Source organism: Rhagoletis pomonella, unplaced genomic scaffold (assembly GCF_013731165.1).
Source record: "Rhagoletis pomonella isolate Grant_MI unplaced genomic scaffold, Rhpom_1.0 Rhpom_scaffold_00004, whole genome shotgun sequence".
In the NCBI taxonomy this organism is placed as follows: domain Eukaryota; kingdom Metazoa; phylum Arthropoda; class Insecta; order Diptera; family Tephritidae; genus Rhagoletis; species Rhagoletis pomonella.
Genome location: NW_023458558.1, coordinates 11,413,864 through 11,429,570, shown reverse-complemented (window position 1 = coordinate 11,429,570; position 15,707 = coordinate 11,413,864). Strand labels below are relative to the sequence as shown.

Sequence of the window (15,707 nt, the reverse complement as noted above, 5' to 3'; positions counted from 1 at the left end):
CAAGTTTAATTAATTAAATAAACATACTAGTTGTTATTCACAAACGAAAGCTGTTTTACTTTTATTCGTTTTTCTTTTAACTTCTAGGAATCGCTTGGAATTTATGGCATTATATAAATATATATAACTAATTTTGTACTGCTTTTCACCATTGACAAAAGCTGTATAGAGAGCGCCTGCTTTTCTAAGATTTATGTCCACAAATAAAGCAATCGCAGGTTCCGCGCATTGCAGTCGGTTATTAAACAATGATTTTTGGTTTCACGAATGCAAAGTATAGAATCTCTGGTAGGTATGAGATTTTGGAATAGGTAAGAATAAATATAATTTTTTGGAAGTGTCCCTGCCGCCTTCAAAGCCTGCAGAATATAGATGTATGCATACATACATACAAACATGAATGCGTGAACCGATGCGTGTGTGCTTGTAAATAACTCAGGGCCAATTTCTTTCTATCAACTATAGCTGGCCTTGAAATTCAACCCATTTCCACTTCGAAGGTTAGGCATTAAGAAAGCTCCGCCAAAGTGGCAGCACACAGCTGCCCAACCCCGTAAACTATGCTTGCATCAATACATGTCCATACATGCATATGTATGTATGTACATTCATACTTAGAATATCCGCAACTTACAAATCCAAATTGCCAAGAAAGCAGCGGAAACAGGGATTTGTTACACTTAGCGAATCTCAATGAGCATAAACCTAAAACGTCATCGAATGAAAACTATCGGAACGTAGAGGTTTACGTTGTACACACACACAGAATGTGAGATTAGTTCAAGGAAAAATTCGCTGTGTAAATATTTGTGATTTAAATACTATAAAAAGCAAAAACAAAAACATCAGAATGCGAACAACGACAACAAAAAACATTGCCAACGTAAAATACCATTTTTAATGAATGAATATCTATATGAAGAAGCAGTCAACAAGCAAAGCAAAAGTGGCGCGATGCGTACCTTTGTTGCTGGATGAGTCATCCATATTACCAAGAATTCAATTCAAGTTAAAACATGCGGCTTTGCACAAGTGCCAAGACAAAAGTAAATACCAAACTACCAACAACAACAACCTGATTTTTCAGTTTCACAAAGTACGCCGCCCACCTTTACCGCGCTGCCGTTGGGGCCTACCGATGTAGCCTGCCTTGTCCGTAAGGAGATCTTAGCTTCACAAACCGGCACTTTTACTAAAAAAAAATCAGCAAATTAGAGAGAGAGAGAAAGAGAGCTCAAAGCGTGTTCTCATAATTGGGCACAGAACAGTGCGGCTTTTTGGCATTTCACTCAAAGATTGAGCTTTGAGGGAAATACCCAGATATATGAGAAAATTTACTCTCTAAAAAACATTTACGGAAATGAGCCAATGGCAAAGGCCGCTAAGGTTGCTAAAACGTGTTCCCCAACTTCTGAACAGCAGCTGAAGCAATCCCACTGTGTATTGGGTACAATCGAAGTCAAAAGCCCAAATGCAGAAAGAAAGTGCCAAATATTTCTTATTTTTTACACGCTTTTTTTTGTTCCTTCATTCGATTTTTTTATTTGCCATTTGATTGTCAATGGTGGCATCTTCAGCGTAAAACTTGCCATGTGATTTGCGTCAGCCTCTATCACGTTGGTTTGCTGTAGCTGGCAAAGAGATACGAAAGCAATGCGAAAATTAGCTTGAAAACATCAAAACCAGCTAAATCCATTAAGAAGAAGTGTTGCGGAATTTGCAATTTTTTAATGGAATGCAGTTTTCTCGGAATGCATTCAGTTTTTGTGGAATTACATATGTATATGACACTTAGCTTCTAGCTTTTTGTTGCTTTTGAGTTGTGAATCTTTACAGTTAATGCAGTTTTAGAGAGGTTGGTGTAATTTTGATGAACATTAAAACCGAAAAATCAAAGAGTGGTCATTGACATGAAAAATGGTATTACCCGAATATTTAGAGGACTTACGGGAATTGGATAATTTTTCATCTACGGGTCAGCGAGTGATATTTAAAAAATTTTGTAGAACTGCCATTTTTAATGAATTTACATGAAATTTCACCAAAATAAGGCAGAAACTAAGGGATTAAAATGTTATATGAAAAAAATTGCTAGCTAAATTTTACTGTAGGCATTTGAAGACTAGAATAATGTTTAAAGCCAATTAATACATTCATTTACGTGTATTTGGTATATTTTAATTTGTGATGAAAAAGTAAAAACTTGAACCCACTGTAAAATAATTGGTCGGTTTATTTTGGTGAAGACCAAAAATGATTATTCCACAGTGTAAAAATACCACATACAAAAATCAACGGTTTTGGCCGTTTACGATAATTTTTGGGTGTTTTTTGTATGAAAGCTGTACTAAATAAATATTAGTCGGATCGCAAAAATTATTTCAAATTCGGATTTCTCGCACCAAAAACGGGTCCCGCCTTAAAACTTGAATTTAATATTACTCGACTAAATGACCTCATCTAAAAAAAATTATTATCACCACGTCGCGCAGTGATCTGAATGGAGCATCTAGCGGGACGAAGCACTGAAAATGAATGTCTTCAAATCGATACTATGACCTTATATAATTTCTTAGGAATGTTTAGTAAGAAAGCCCCTCCACTCTGGGATTTATATAAATGTCCAACTTTTGCATTTTGCACCTGTCAACGCTACGGTCCTGAACGTCCCAGAAATTCCTTAAAAGTTCAGGATTCGCTAGAGATGTATGCTAGGTTTTTTTTTTAAATCTAAATTGTGACGCTCAATCATGCCACCTTAGAAATTGTGACTCACCATTTATAGCAATGAAAAACATACATTTTTGTAGGTATTATTAAAATGCAATTATATTAGATTTCAAAATTGATATCTCCTTATTAAAAAAAAAATGTATGTATAATTCATCTATGTATTCATAAACTATTTGATTTGGTATTAAGTTGGTTAACAAATAAATAATAAAAAATTACATATGTGCATACAGTGGCCGAAAAAAATTTAGTCGCACCAAATTTTGACAAGTTTTCACAATTATAATTTTTTTGTTATTTAATTTGAGTTATTTTTATAAAAATATAGTTCATTCTTCAATAAAAACCGTTTAAATCAAAGTTTCAAACTTTGTGCAATATTAAAAAAAAAAATAATAATCAACAAACTTTCGTAAAAATGTCGAGCTTTTTAATTAGATTTTATTATGTTTGTAAAATCATTGTGAATTCTCATTACGAATCAATTTACGCCTGCAGTTTTGGCGTCAAGCCATTTAGTTAGGTCGTAATTATAAAATGCGGGTAGTCCATATGAGTTTACACATAAACCTATATACATATCTATGTAAGTAAAAATGCACATACATATAAATAAATGCATAAAAAATGCAACAAATTATAATGACTGTGTGGTTGGCGCCCTTTGCTTTGCTTTGCTTTGGCCACCCCCCATTTGTACTGGAGACATATTGCTTGGCGCCCAGTTTTCCTACCTGAATTTAGTAGCTTAGTGGGCTTTCCTTTTTTTTACTATAAACTCAAAACAATCCAGAAAGCCGGGTTGACTCATAGCCTGCCTTTTCCTTTATTATTAAATAAAACATCGCGTGCGGAAAATAAGAACGAAATTTCAGGAAATGTAAGGAAATTACATTTTTACTCACATCATTTCGCGTGTGTGTAGGTAGTATGGATGTACATTAGATTGTACCACCTTAAAAGCAACCAAAAAAAGTTTGCCGTATACCACTGAGTCTAAAGTGGTTTTGCAATTCTGAAATTAAGGTGGTACGTTAGGGTGACAGAGCTGGTGGGTAAGTGGAACTTTGAAACAAAAGAGTGTGTCCTCCAGACAAAAACATCGAAATACATATCATTGTTTAAGATCCGACTGTAAATGCCGAAAATATGGCGAAAAATGTTACTACGCTCGGTAAACATGTTTTTTTTCGAAATTGCCTTGCAAAAATACTTTAGACTCACAGGTATACGGCGAACTAAATTTTTCTGGTGCGGTCTAATGTACATGCTCATACTATGTACGTATGCACTTGCATATATGTGGGGTGATGCTCGTACATTGCAAAATACATATCTTTAAAATGGTCTCGATCAAATGCATAAATATGAAGTTTGCTTTATCGCAATCATTAGCAATACATGAGCAATATATATTATTTTTTTAATAACGAAATATATATCTGTATCCGATATCAATGATACCACTTCCGCAAAAATGTAATATTTTGAAAAGTATTATTTGTTACTTGAGATTATTAGATTTTATTTAAAGACTATTTGTATTTTCATTTTTGTATCTTCGATCGAACTAAAAAGCAACTGTCATGATCTAGTTTATTTGCATAGCATTCTAGATTTAACAGTTGCCGTGGAGAAAACTTATCTATTTATCAGTTTATTGGCAGTGAAAATTAAGAGTTTTGTAAAGCTAAAAAATTCCATTTAACGCCATTAAATGCCAAGAGAAAAATTATTAATGCATTGGGTTGCATACATATGTACATATATATATTAGGGTGGTCCAAATTACACAGAAAAATCAATTTTTTTTAATTATTCCGGTTCCACCCCCAGAATTATAGAAAGTGGAAACATAATAATCACGTATTTTTGTCTATATCCGAGCGAATTCGACACATGTTTATTGTAACTTTGTTCGCATAACGGTTATCCTAAAGCCTAAAGGAATCGGAAGGAAACCAAGAATACCTACCCATAAGCTACGATATTTCCGTAATTACTGCACCCAAATTGTTGAAAAGGAAGTATGTAGTATTTCTCAGTTTTAATCTATCACGTCATTTTTTTGCGATGTTGGCCAACAAATTTTTTTGTACATTTACTGAGTTAGAGTCTTTGTCACAAAACACATCTTATTTTAATTTTTGCTACTTCATTTGTTCCACCGCTTGTTGAACCGCTTAACCCGAAAAAGCATATATTTAGCGATAATTTTGAACCAGGTTTTTCAAGGATTTCCGAGGATCAAATTATTCCATAACAGAAAACTCTAGTCTTAAGCTAGAAGCTTAAAATGTTATAAAAGAAATATTCGACCTCCGTATGTAGCTCTGGCGGCATCATTAAATGTTAATTAACTTAAGAAAAAAAAACAGGTATAAAAAAGTTTACCACCCTAATGTACATACTCGAATATATTTAAATATCTATATATTGACACTTACATACCCTGCAGGAAAAAATTATCACTAGATAAAAACTGACCCACTTGTAGTTAGCTTTTTTGCTGGATTTCTATAAAATATATAACTTGTACTTAACCTGCAGGAAATTTAATTAATTTAAAAGTAATTTATAAACAACTTAATTTTCAATGATAACTAATTGAAATTCTCACTTCTTTCCCTGCAACGAACTCATTTATTTAACATGGCGATGTCCCAGGACAGATGCCTTTTCATATTTGAAAGACACAAAAAAAATTGTATTAACATTTTCACTTGTGTCCCGAGCCCGGACCTTCTGGAAGCTAACAAGTAACAGACATGTAGCAAGTCGACTGCTCGACTCTGAATTTAATTTCAACTACTTTAAAATGCATTTGGTTTAAACAACTTTGAAGTCAGTAGCTTTCTTTTGAATACGCTTGCGTTCTACACTTCACAGACTCTTTTTCACACTTCCAAGACACAAATGGTTTTTTTGAGTAAAAGGACTATCAAAATTCGAAACATAACATTAAAAAAAAAATCACTTGCTTCCGTCAGGGTAGCTACAAAAAGCTAACTTGAAACTATTTTTAAAAAAATGCAGTCGTAGTCGGCAGATGTTTTCTTTAAACTAGTTCCTATTTAAATATCCTCATAAAAGTTTTACTTTGAATAGACTTTCTTTCTGCACTTCACAAAAACATTTTCGAATGCAGGACAAATAGAAGGAAGATCGAAATTTTATATTATCATTTTGAAGTTGTGTCGAATATGTAAACAAGTATGTAATATTAAATAAATTAAATAAATAAGCAAGTAAAACAAAAATTTTAAAAATTAATATTATTGATATTTTATATCCAAAAGTGACTATTTCGCGGCCATCGCCTTAGGAATATAGTTAGTTTTCCTCAAAGAATATATACAGATAATAGTTAGCATTAGTTCCTTCCTAATTAACTTCCAAGTTAACTTATAGTTGGATACATTTCCTGCAGGGTATGTACATACATATGTATAGCGTATCTTCATACAAAGGTATTTCAATAACTACCTGCGTTTAACACCATGAAAGCTACACAAAAGGAATTCCAAACATTTGGTGAGTTATTGTTGTTAACAAATAAGTATGCGAAAAGGTCTTTACACCCGCATTTGTCTACCGCTAGCAGAAATATGAATCGAATCGAATCGAAGTTTGTGCTTATGTACATACATATATACTAGATAGTATAATAAAAATAAAGTGAAATGGAAAAAGATTTATTTGTGGCCTAAAAAAACGTTACAAATTTTTAATTCAGTTAAAATGAAAAAAAAACCAATTCAGCGAATTGTTTTTATCAATGCCTTAGCAGTTTTTTTATATTAAGTGCATGTATTAATATTTTATTTTTGAATGTATGATCTAGCGACATGTAAAAACGTATATACCTACAAACATATGTACATAAGTCAATTGTTAACTTTGTACAAGTTTCTTGTTTCAAAGTATCATTTAATAAAAATATTTTTAATAATTTACACATTTCGTATTAATTGTAGTAAATATACTTAAAATACGAGTGTTTGTCAAAGACATAAATTTAATGTTTTCAATTAAGAACCGAATATAAAATCAATTGGACTGTTTGTTTTTGCGTCGCTTTCAATGAGATTACTGACTTTTCTTTACTGAGTATTTAAAATCATTGCGTGTTTACATACATACACACCAAGGATGCTGCGAATATTTTTCATTCGCATTCGTTATGCGAATGATTCGCATTCGATATTCGCATCAAATGATACGAATGCTTTGCGAATTCGAATGTGCACATGGGCAGAGAGTCCCCTCTAATATTGTTGAAATGGCTCTAAGTCTGTCTGGCTAGGGTGCGGACAATAACGGGCTTTTAGCTTCAGGCGCTAAACGGTTAAATAGTATATCAAGCCTTCATCTTCTGATGGGCCTTCATCTTCAGTACTACTAAACGATTTTTTAGATTCCTCCGGCGAAAGCCAAGGCTCGGATGTAGAGTCTGGAGACATTAAAAGATGTGAAATTAAAGCTGAATTGAAGGCTCTACCCGCCAGCTTTCCAAGTGAGTAATTTTTCAGTGCAGCCGGTCTTATATGCGAGCCTCTTAAAAATCGCCTCATGGGAGAAAAAGGCAGCAAAACTACTTTTTTTTAAATATAATTTGCCTCTTTTGAGTTTTGACTACTAGATTAAAACTCTGTACAGATTAAGCAGTCGTTTAATGTTTAAATAATTTACCAAACTTTTAAGTTATAAAACCGATAACTTAAATTGATTATAGATTTTTTAATGACACTCCCGACATTCGCGAATGTGAAAAATATGACATTCGGAACATCCCTAATGCACACCACAACCATGATGAAAAATCGTGCCATTTAATGCATTGTTATTTCCTTTTATATTTTGCATTTAGCTTTTATTTAAGCCTTTTTTTTTGAAATTATACCCTTTTATGGCAACAGCTATATCGTCATTTTTTCGGTTTTGTTGCGTTGAGAATTCACGAATTGAATGTTGACACAAATAAATTTTTAATATTCAGATGGATGTACATATGTATATACATAGTTATACAAGTATGTATAGATATAACTGCATATAAAATTCACGATTTACTAATTACTACTACCACGACTATTCTCAAATGTAAGTAGATATAATAATTCATTTGATCATTTTGAGAATTTTAAATAATTATTAAACTTTTTTTTTGCGACATAAAAGCTGCACAAGAAGCACAAAAAGTCTTACGCCGCCTCATCCTTTCCTCCAGACAGCCAGCAATCCTACATATTAACTGCAGTCCCGTCAATTCAATCAACCAGTTTCTGGCAGTGACTGCCATGGCCGAAAGTGGGAGCGCTATTTCTCGTTGCGGAGCATGAAATACTTGGTCTAGGTCCTTTCTATCCAAACGGTGAAATTTCTCATTTTCAGGTACTTCTGAGTAATCGGTTCCATTGCTTGGAAGTATGTAGTTATAGGCTGGTATATATAAACTTTTAAATTTTCACCAGCTCGGAATACTGGGCATATCGCCAAAAGTGAATGGATGATGGTTCACCATGTCCTCAACATAGACTCCAGATCACGACGCTATGTCAGTAAAACTTCTACATTGTCTAAACCACGACTCAGTGAACATAACAAAGGAAATGAGGGCGATGAAAGTACACAATATTCTATATAGGTCTCCAGGCCTTACTCCACACTGTATCATAACACTCTACATGTGACCTTAAAGGGCTCCCTCCAGTTAAGGACATTAAGTGACGGTAGGCTAGGCCATACAACACACGACGGAAACACAAGCTTTGGCAATTATAACCAAATAATTAGGAAGTTCACGATGAGTAGCATTTTAGGTGGAAAAAAACGTGGTTTGTTCGAAGTTTGAGTACCTACTGCAATTAAGCAAAAGGTGATGGAATCTTTCAGTTAGGCTTTAATCAAGCCTTGAATTTTCGACTACAATCCCTAAATATACCATCCCTGCACCTTGACTCTAAGGTCACTTATAGTCACTTATTGAGCAACAAGAGCTGATTTTTGCAAATTTTTTTTTATTTTAATAACACAATTTGCTAGTATTTTTTTGTTGTTCAATAAACAAGGTACAGGAATGGTATTTTCAGGGACAAAAGTGAAGACTTTTTGGTTAATTTTTTTGTTTAAATGGAAGGATCGTCACCTTTGGAGAAAAAGGGAAAAACCAAAAACTCTTTTTAGGTGAAAATTGGTAAAACTGTCAAATACACCGTAGACATAGTTTTTTTGTTTTTTTTTTATCGTCACTTGAAATGTAAAAAGACGTAACAAACATTATCGATGAATTGCAAAAAGTGATAACTAATAAAAAATTTAAAATTCACTTTTTGATTTACATATATGGTGGATTTCATCGAATTACAACTCCTCACAACATTTGTTGAAAAATAATAATAATAAAAAAAAAAATATTAGCCATGACTTTCCATTTCAGGTGACGATATATAGCTGTGTTTTATCATTTGGATAAAACCTGTAGAGCTGTCAAAAAGCAAAAGAAGCCAGTGAACCGAGTACGGGAACGCTTTCTGGTAAATTCCTGTAAATTCTTGTAACTTCTTGCGATTTAGGGAACGCAACAATTACCAGCAAAATTTCTTCGGGTAAAGTTTTGCAATTTCTGTCAAAGAGAGAACCAATTTACTCTCCCATCTTTACTTTACTTTGGCAGGGAACTGAATACGGGAACGCTTTCTTGTAAATTCTTGCAACTTCTTGCGAGTTAGGGAACGCAACAACAACACATAATGGAAATAAGTAAAGTGTCAACAAATATCTTGGTAATGCGTAGCATAAAATTTAAAAGAGCTGATTTAATCCTACCTATGAAAACACTTACAGATTTAAAATTAATTTCGCAATTCCTAAGATTTATTACGACATTTGACCTTGACTCGAGCATAATGTGAATGCGCAGCTAATTCTAACATTTGAGATTTTGCCATACACACAGTGAGCGTGAACTCACAAATGAAGCCAAACATACACATACATATGTACATGCATATATGCATTTACATTTTCTGTCATAATGCACGTGTTGAATGCAACCACTGTTAACAAATACTAAATTGATAACATTTCAAATCACCGCTACTATTCACGAACAGCTTGCTAAATATGTCATTGTGCCAAGAATAAATTGCATGCAATATTCTTAACATTTATTTAACAGCACGAATTCATTGCTGCGAATGCGAATGAGGAATAGAGAGCAACCCATTTCATGTTTATAGTGTGTTACTCTTCGTCGGAACTATCAATGTATTTGTATAAATATATGCCAAATGTCAAAAGTAAGAAAAATTCCAACTGGAGAATAAACCATATAATGAAATACGCGAAGAATAAAAGAAAAAACGGAAAATAAGAAAACAGAAAGGAGGAGCAGAAGCAGAAAAAACACAGAGACAAAAGAAACAACGTAATATGAAAAGTGTAAATTGAAATTCCAAAGGTGTACGAAAAGGCAAAAGCAATGCAGTGTACTACATACATACTTAGTTACCCCAAAAAGACTCCCATGACTACAACAATACAATGGCATTGACGTGAAAAAAAAAACAACTCAGCGACTCAATAACTCGACACTGGTTACATACATATGTACATACATAGCTTCCCCTCCCCCATTTAATACCGTTGACGTTGTTGATATTTCTATCGCACCTACTGTATCTGTCAGATAAAGAAGATTTAAAGAGGAATTACGATTAAAAATCAAATGGAGAGAAGCAAAAGCTAAACAAAGAAAAACAATATGTAGTTAATTAAACAATAAATGTGTTTAGCGTTCAGAAACGAGTTTTGTGAAATTGATTTTAATGATTCGTATGTTAAAAAGAAATATATATAGTATATGCATATATACAAGCATTTATAGACATGTATTTACATATATGTATGCAAACATACATAAGTATGTACTATATGCATGTATGTATATAAATATGTACATATTTACATATGTATGTATGAAACTTTATTTTTTGAAGATTTTCGAAGGTTTTCACCGGCTTTTGGATGTACAAATATAGGCGTTTTTTTTTTAAATCTTGTTTCTTCGAATATCAATATACAAATCTTGACCTCTCAATTAAAGTTTTGAGATTTTAGAAGTTTTCAAGGCTTTTTTTAGTTTAAGGGAAACCCCTAAATAGTTTTAAAATGATATTCTAGGTTTTTTGAGGAGGATCCCGATAAATAAATGTTTGGCGCTTAAACGTTTTCAACGATATTGTACACAAATACTCTACCTACCAAGAAGCTTTTTATAGCAGAAGCACACTCGGAGGTTTGCCATTGTCTGTCGAGAGGCGACCGGTATTTGAAAATACTTTTTGATGTTGGAGGGACCAGAAATTGAATCATGACCCTCCCGAGGAGAAGTAGCCACCTCTAAGCACCGATTAAAGAATGCAAATGTATGTATATGAATACAAAGGTTCCAACTAATATCAACTGTAATCAGTATTATCTAAATGGGGTTGATTTAATGCGTAAATCCGAAATTAAGGGGTTGGGAATTATTTTTGACACTAAACTTACTTTTTCAAACACATTGATTTAGTCTCTTCTAAAGCCTACTCGATGGTGGGATTTATATTGAGGAATACTATGCGCCGTGCAAATGGAATTTTTATTTTTGGCAGGGTGTTCTGTGAAGAAAACGGAAAGAAAGAAAGGCGACAAAATAGAGAAAACGCAAAAAATGGACGCGCTGGAAAACGCAACGATTAGCGCACCAATTGAGCGGCAGCTGTTACACCCAAAACTCTTTTAATATTTTCCTTATGTGACAACTCTCACGTCTTACTATGCAATGCCTAAGTATGCATAACTCATTTAGTGTGATTAAGCTATGTGTAGAGATGACAAAAATAAATAAAATAGTCGATTGATTAATCACAATCAAAAAAAAAATACTATTTGCAATTAATTGCGATTATTGAGAAATAATGGATTAATCGAATTTTAAAGGCATATTTTATAGTGAATATTCACAAAAACATTTCTCCACAAAAAGTTCCCAATTCTCTTGTTAATTAGCCTTAAATAAAAAAAAAACGAGTATTCTTTGCGCCGATAATTATTTCTTAAGTAACCATTTTTGCAAAAACAAAAGTTGTGATAAGCGTTTTGTTGTTAAGCGGTTGCGTTTCTCGGTGGCTCTAGCACCAGCTTTTGAAAGAAGGCGCTTAGTAGGCACCGAGGTACCAACTAAATGACAGTATTTTTTTCGAAAGTCTGTAAAGTTTTGGGTAAACCGTTTTCATTTACTCAAGGTTGACCAACTTGCAACTACATATTTATGGTGATTTCGTTTCTTGCAAAAAATGTTGCCCTTCCCCCGGGGTAAAATGTGTTTGATGTTACACTCAACCCTGTAAAAAGGCATTTTTTGACTTTTTATCCTTGTCTATCTCACGCATTTTATAATAGTTATTGTCGTTTTAAACAACCATCTGATTTTCGGGGCAACTATCTCCCCCTGAAAAAGCTTCACAGGGCAGATAATGTGGCTTTTTTGTTTTAAAAGAGTGTGACATTTTAAGAAAGGCACCCACAATTTTCTCACCCTTTGTCTTTAATTTAGAATCGAACACGAAAAGAGAAAGTGGCAATCAAAAGGCAACATTTTTTGATAGAAACGAAATCACCATTAGTTTTGCAGCTTTAACAGTGGGCCGTTTTGCAATTTTCGACAGCTACAGAATTCATATTTCTTGAAAATATTTTACAATTAATCTACAATTAATCGACTACGATACAATTAAATCGTAAGTTAGACAAAAATAATCGATTAATTAAATCAAACGATTAATCGCTGTCATCCCTAGCTATTGGTGATAGTTGTATTGAGTGATTGCTGGTATTTATTACGCACTTACGATAAGATTATTCCGTGTAGCATTTGTTGTTGTCGGTGTAGTCGATGTCAATGCTGATAATGCTGGTAAAATATCAAATGAATTGTGACTCGACGAATTTTCATCAAAATCCCCTTCTTGCATGTTCTCAGCTTCAGCTGCAATCTCCTCTACAAGTTCATCCGTTCCGTCCTCGGTATCTTCTGCCACCACATGGAAGTGTCGCGTTTCTGTTGTTTTTTCTTCGGCGCGCCGCTCTAACTTCAATGCTAAAGCTCTATCGTCGGCGGACACATCGTTGACATCCTCTTGACTGGTCATTGCTGAAGTGAGTATGGGGGGAATTTTGGCTTTCGCGGCATCGAGTTTAACTTTCATTGTTATTTATTCGTTTTTTTTTTTGTTAGTTCTATTTCGGGAAATGAAAAAGGTTTAATCAAATAAATTGATGTTGATTTAAGCGAGGAGCGTGGGCTCATATAATTTTATTTTAATTCTTTTTTTTTTTTTTAATCTATTCTTTGCAGGGAGAGGCACACACTACTACAAATACGTACACTACGCTTTTTAACAATCGTTACTTGTCACATGTGCAACTATCGTCGCTGTCAGTTTGGCCACTGCGTATTTAACAGCTGTCAAAAGTCGGTTGGTTATCAGCAGATACTTGCAATGTGGGGCGCGCGCAAGCGAGCAGTTAGTCGATAAGTAACTACGACGAGTACAAAGCTGAAAAGCCAGAGGGAGGGAGGGAGGGTTGGTTGAAAGTAGCGGAAGTGATAAAATGCGTCCGAACGATATTAATTTTATGCTTTTGTATGTACGAGTATGTATGTATGTATGTATTTTCAAGTGATTTATGCTTTACATACTTTTCTTTGGTTTTTGTGTAAAATATGCAGCACGCGTTGATTTTCTATTATTTTTTTCCAGTTCAATATTTGCTATGTGATTTTGGAATCCTACTGCCCGAAGTGTACATGAAAACCTTTGCAAAAATGTATAAACTTTTTCAGTTTGTTACTATGTGCCACTTGCTGTTGTTGTTGTTGTTGTTGTTGCACCACACCCCGTCACTGTTAAACTGCAGCAATTCGCACCACTACACTCCACTCCTCTCCACTTGAACTCAGTGCGACGCGACTTTTTCGATCCGATTGGCATTGAGGGACATACATAAATACGTACATATGCGATTCGGTTTGAAACTTGTTCGCTTTTATCGTTTTCCCCTGTTTTACTTTATGCTTGCTTTTGCTTTTTACTCTATTAAAAATCGTACGCTGCGTCGTTGTAAATTGTTGAATTTTTGCAAAATTTTGTATTTTGTGCTAAAAAAACATAGACGATATAGGTGGTTAACTGCGTATCGCGGTAAAGTAATCGAAAAAGGTTCGGCAATATTTTTTTTTTGTACGTCTACGCTTCTTTAGGTTGCCGTTGATTTTAATGCAAAAATGTCGTACAATTAAAATATAAATAAATCTACACCTTCCTAATCCAAACTCAGGCAAGGTATTCCAACTTTCTTTAACACATTTAACCGTTTATGATATATGTACATATGTATTTCGATATCACCATAAAAATGTTGCTTAATCTTTTCAACGAAATCTACTTAAATTTTTCAATGTTGTTAGTGTTGCTGTGACACTGCTAAGAAGCAGGTTTGCTTCACACATGTATACATACATCTATGTCCACACTGTATGTACATATGTACGTATGCCCCCTACGTGTATATGTGTATATTTGTAGGAGTAAAATCCATACATATGTATATGCACAGATATGCTATACTCCGATACGTATGCACTAGCACCACTCCTTTTTTTTTGTTACTGACTATACGAGTAGTACTATCGTATTTTTTATTGTGTTTTTTTTGTCGTTTGGGGGAAAACACACTCGAAAAATACAATAAAGCAGTGTAATAAAAAATATACAGGAATGTATTTAAAATACGTCGCGCCGTTGCAATTCGTCGTTACTTTAACAAAAAGCGAAAAATAACTAAATCCACGTACCACGTTCTTCTGGCACAATCACAATCAGCAGCAGTAGTATTAGCATGTACATATACATAAGTAACAGAAACATCATCACCACCACCAACACCATTACCTCAGTTATTCCACTGCCTGGCCAACACAAGTGACATTATGGTTGTCCCTGTCTAACGCAAAGTATCTCTGGCATTGACTGACACTGTTATTTCGAATTGCTTTATAGTTAGTTTGCTTCTGGAAATTTTCTGAATCCCACAGATACAATTGTTGAACAATGAGCAACAGTGGGTTGCGGATTGCTGGACCCTTACAATTGAGAGATGCATTAAGAAAAATTTTCTTTGGTGAGTTTTGATAGATTTTCTTAAATTAATACGACCGAAACCCGTTTCAATCTGATTCATCATATTTCACTATGGTTTTCTGAAAGAGAGACGCCGCACAGTGCGTCATTTGGGCGATTTAGGTGAAATCGAATGTAGATGTGGGGTAAAGAAATATAATTTAAATAATTTTTTTTTGTTTTTTTTTGTATAGCCGTTTTTAAACACTATATTTATTGTAAAAGTTGGAAACTGCTGTAAAAATGGTGCGAAGATATTGGAAATCAAATTATATCAGTTAATATTTGGACTAAAGCGCCAACTAGCGGTCCATAAATACGGGTGTGGTAACACCGGCACCACCTACGGGTAAATTTTGTGCAAAAATATTCCTGCATGTGCAATCAAACTTGAAACATATACTTTATAGATTGTGTACTTTTTGACACAGTGATATATTTCAAACCACTACCGCCATCTCTAGGTTAGGCCGGGTATTTCTGGAACCACCCCCGTACATTCAAAAAAATAAACCAGGCTCGACCATAACTCACATGGATATATCACACTTAATTTTTGACTAAAAAGATTGTCCCCTGGCAATGCCCATATAAAATATTATACTTATGGAATTACGTACATCTTTTGAACCCGTAATTTACAGTCCATTAGAAGTACATAACTAAAAAAGATATTTCTAGAGTCAAAATTGTGGGCGCTATGCTTTTCCTTCCCCTAAATCGCCGGCATATTCTCTATGAAATTAT

General features: G+C 34.0%; 1 protein-coding gene across 1 annotated transcript in view; it reads right to left on the bottom strand.

Moving 5' to 3' along the window:
* LOC118738100 overlaps positions 1-12,986 on the bottom strand; it is a 27,327-nt gene extending 14,341 nt beyond the window's left edge. The window contains exon 1 of the mRNA XM_036469022.1: positions 12,626-12,986. Within this exon, the coding sequence (XP_036324915.1) occupies positions 12,626-12,986 (361 nt within the window). The remainder of the gene's footprint in view (positions 1-12,625) is intronic.
* Between the last annotated feature and the right edge of the window lie 2,721 nt (positions 12,987-15,707).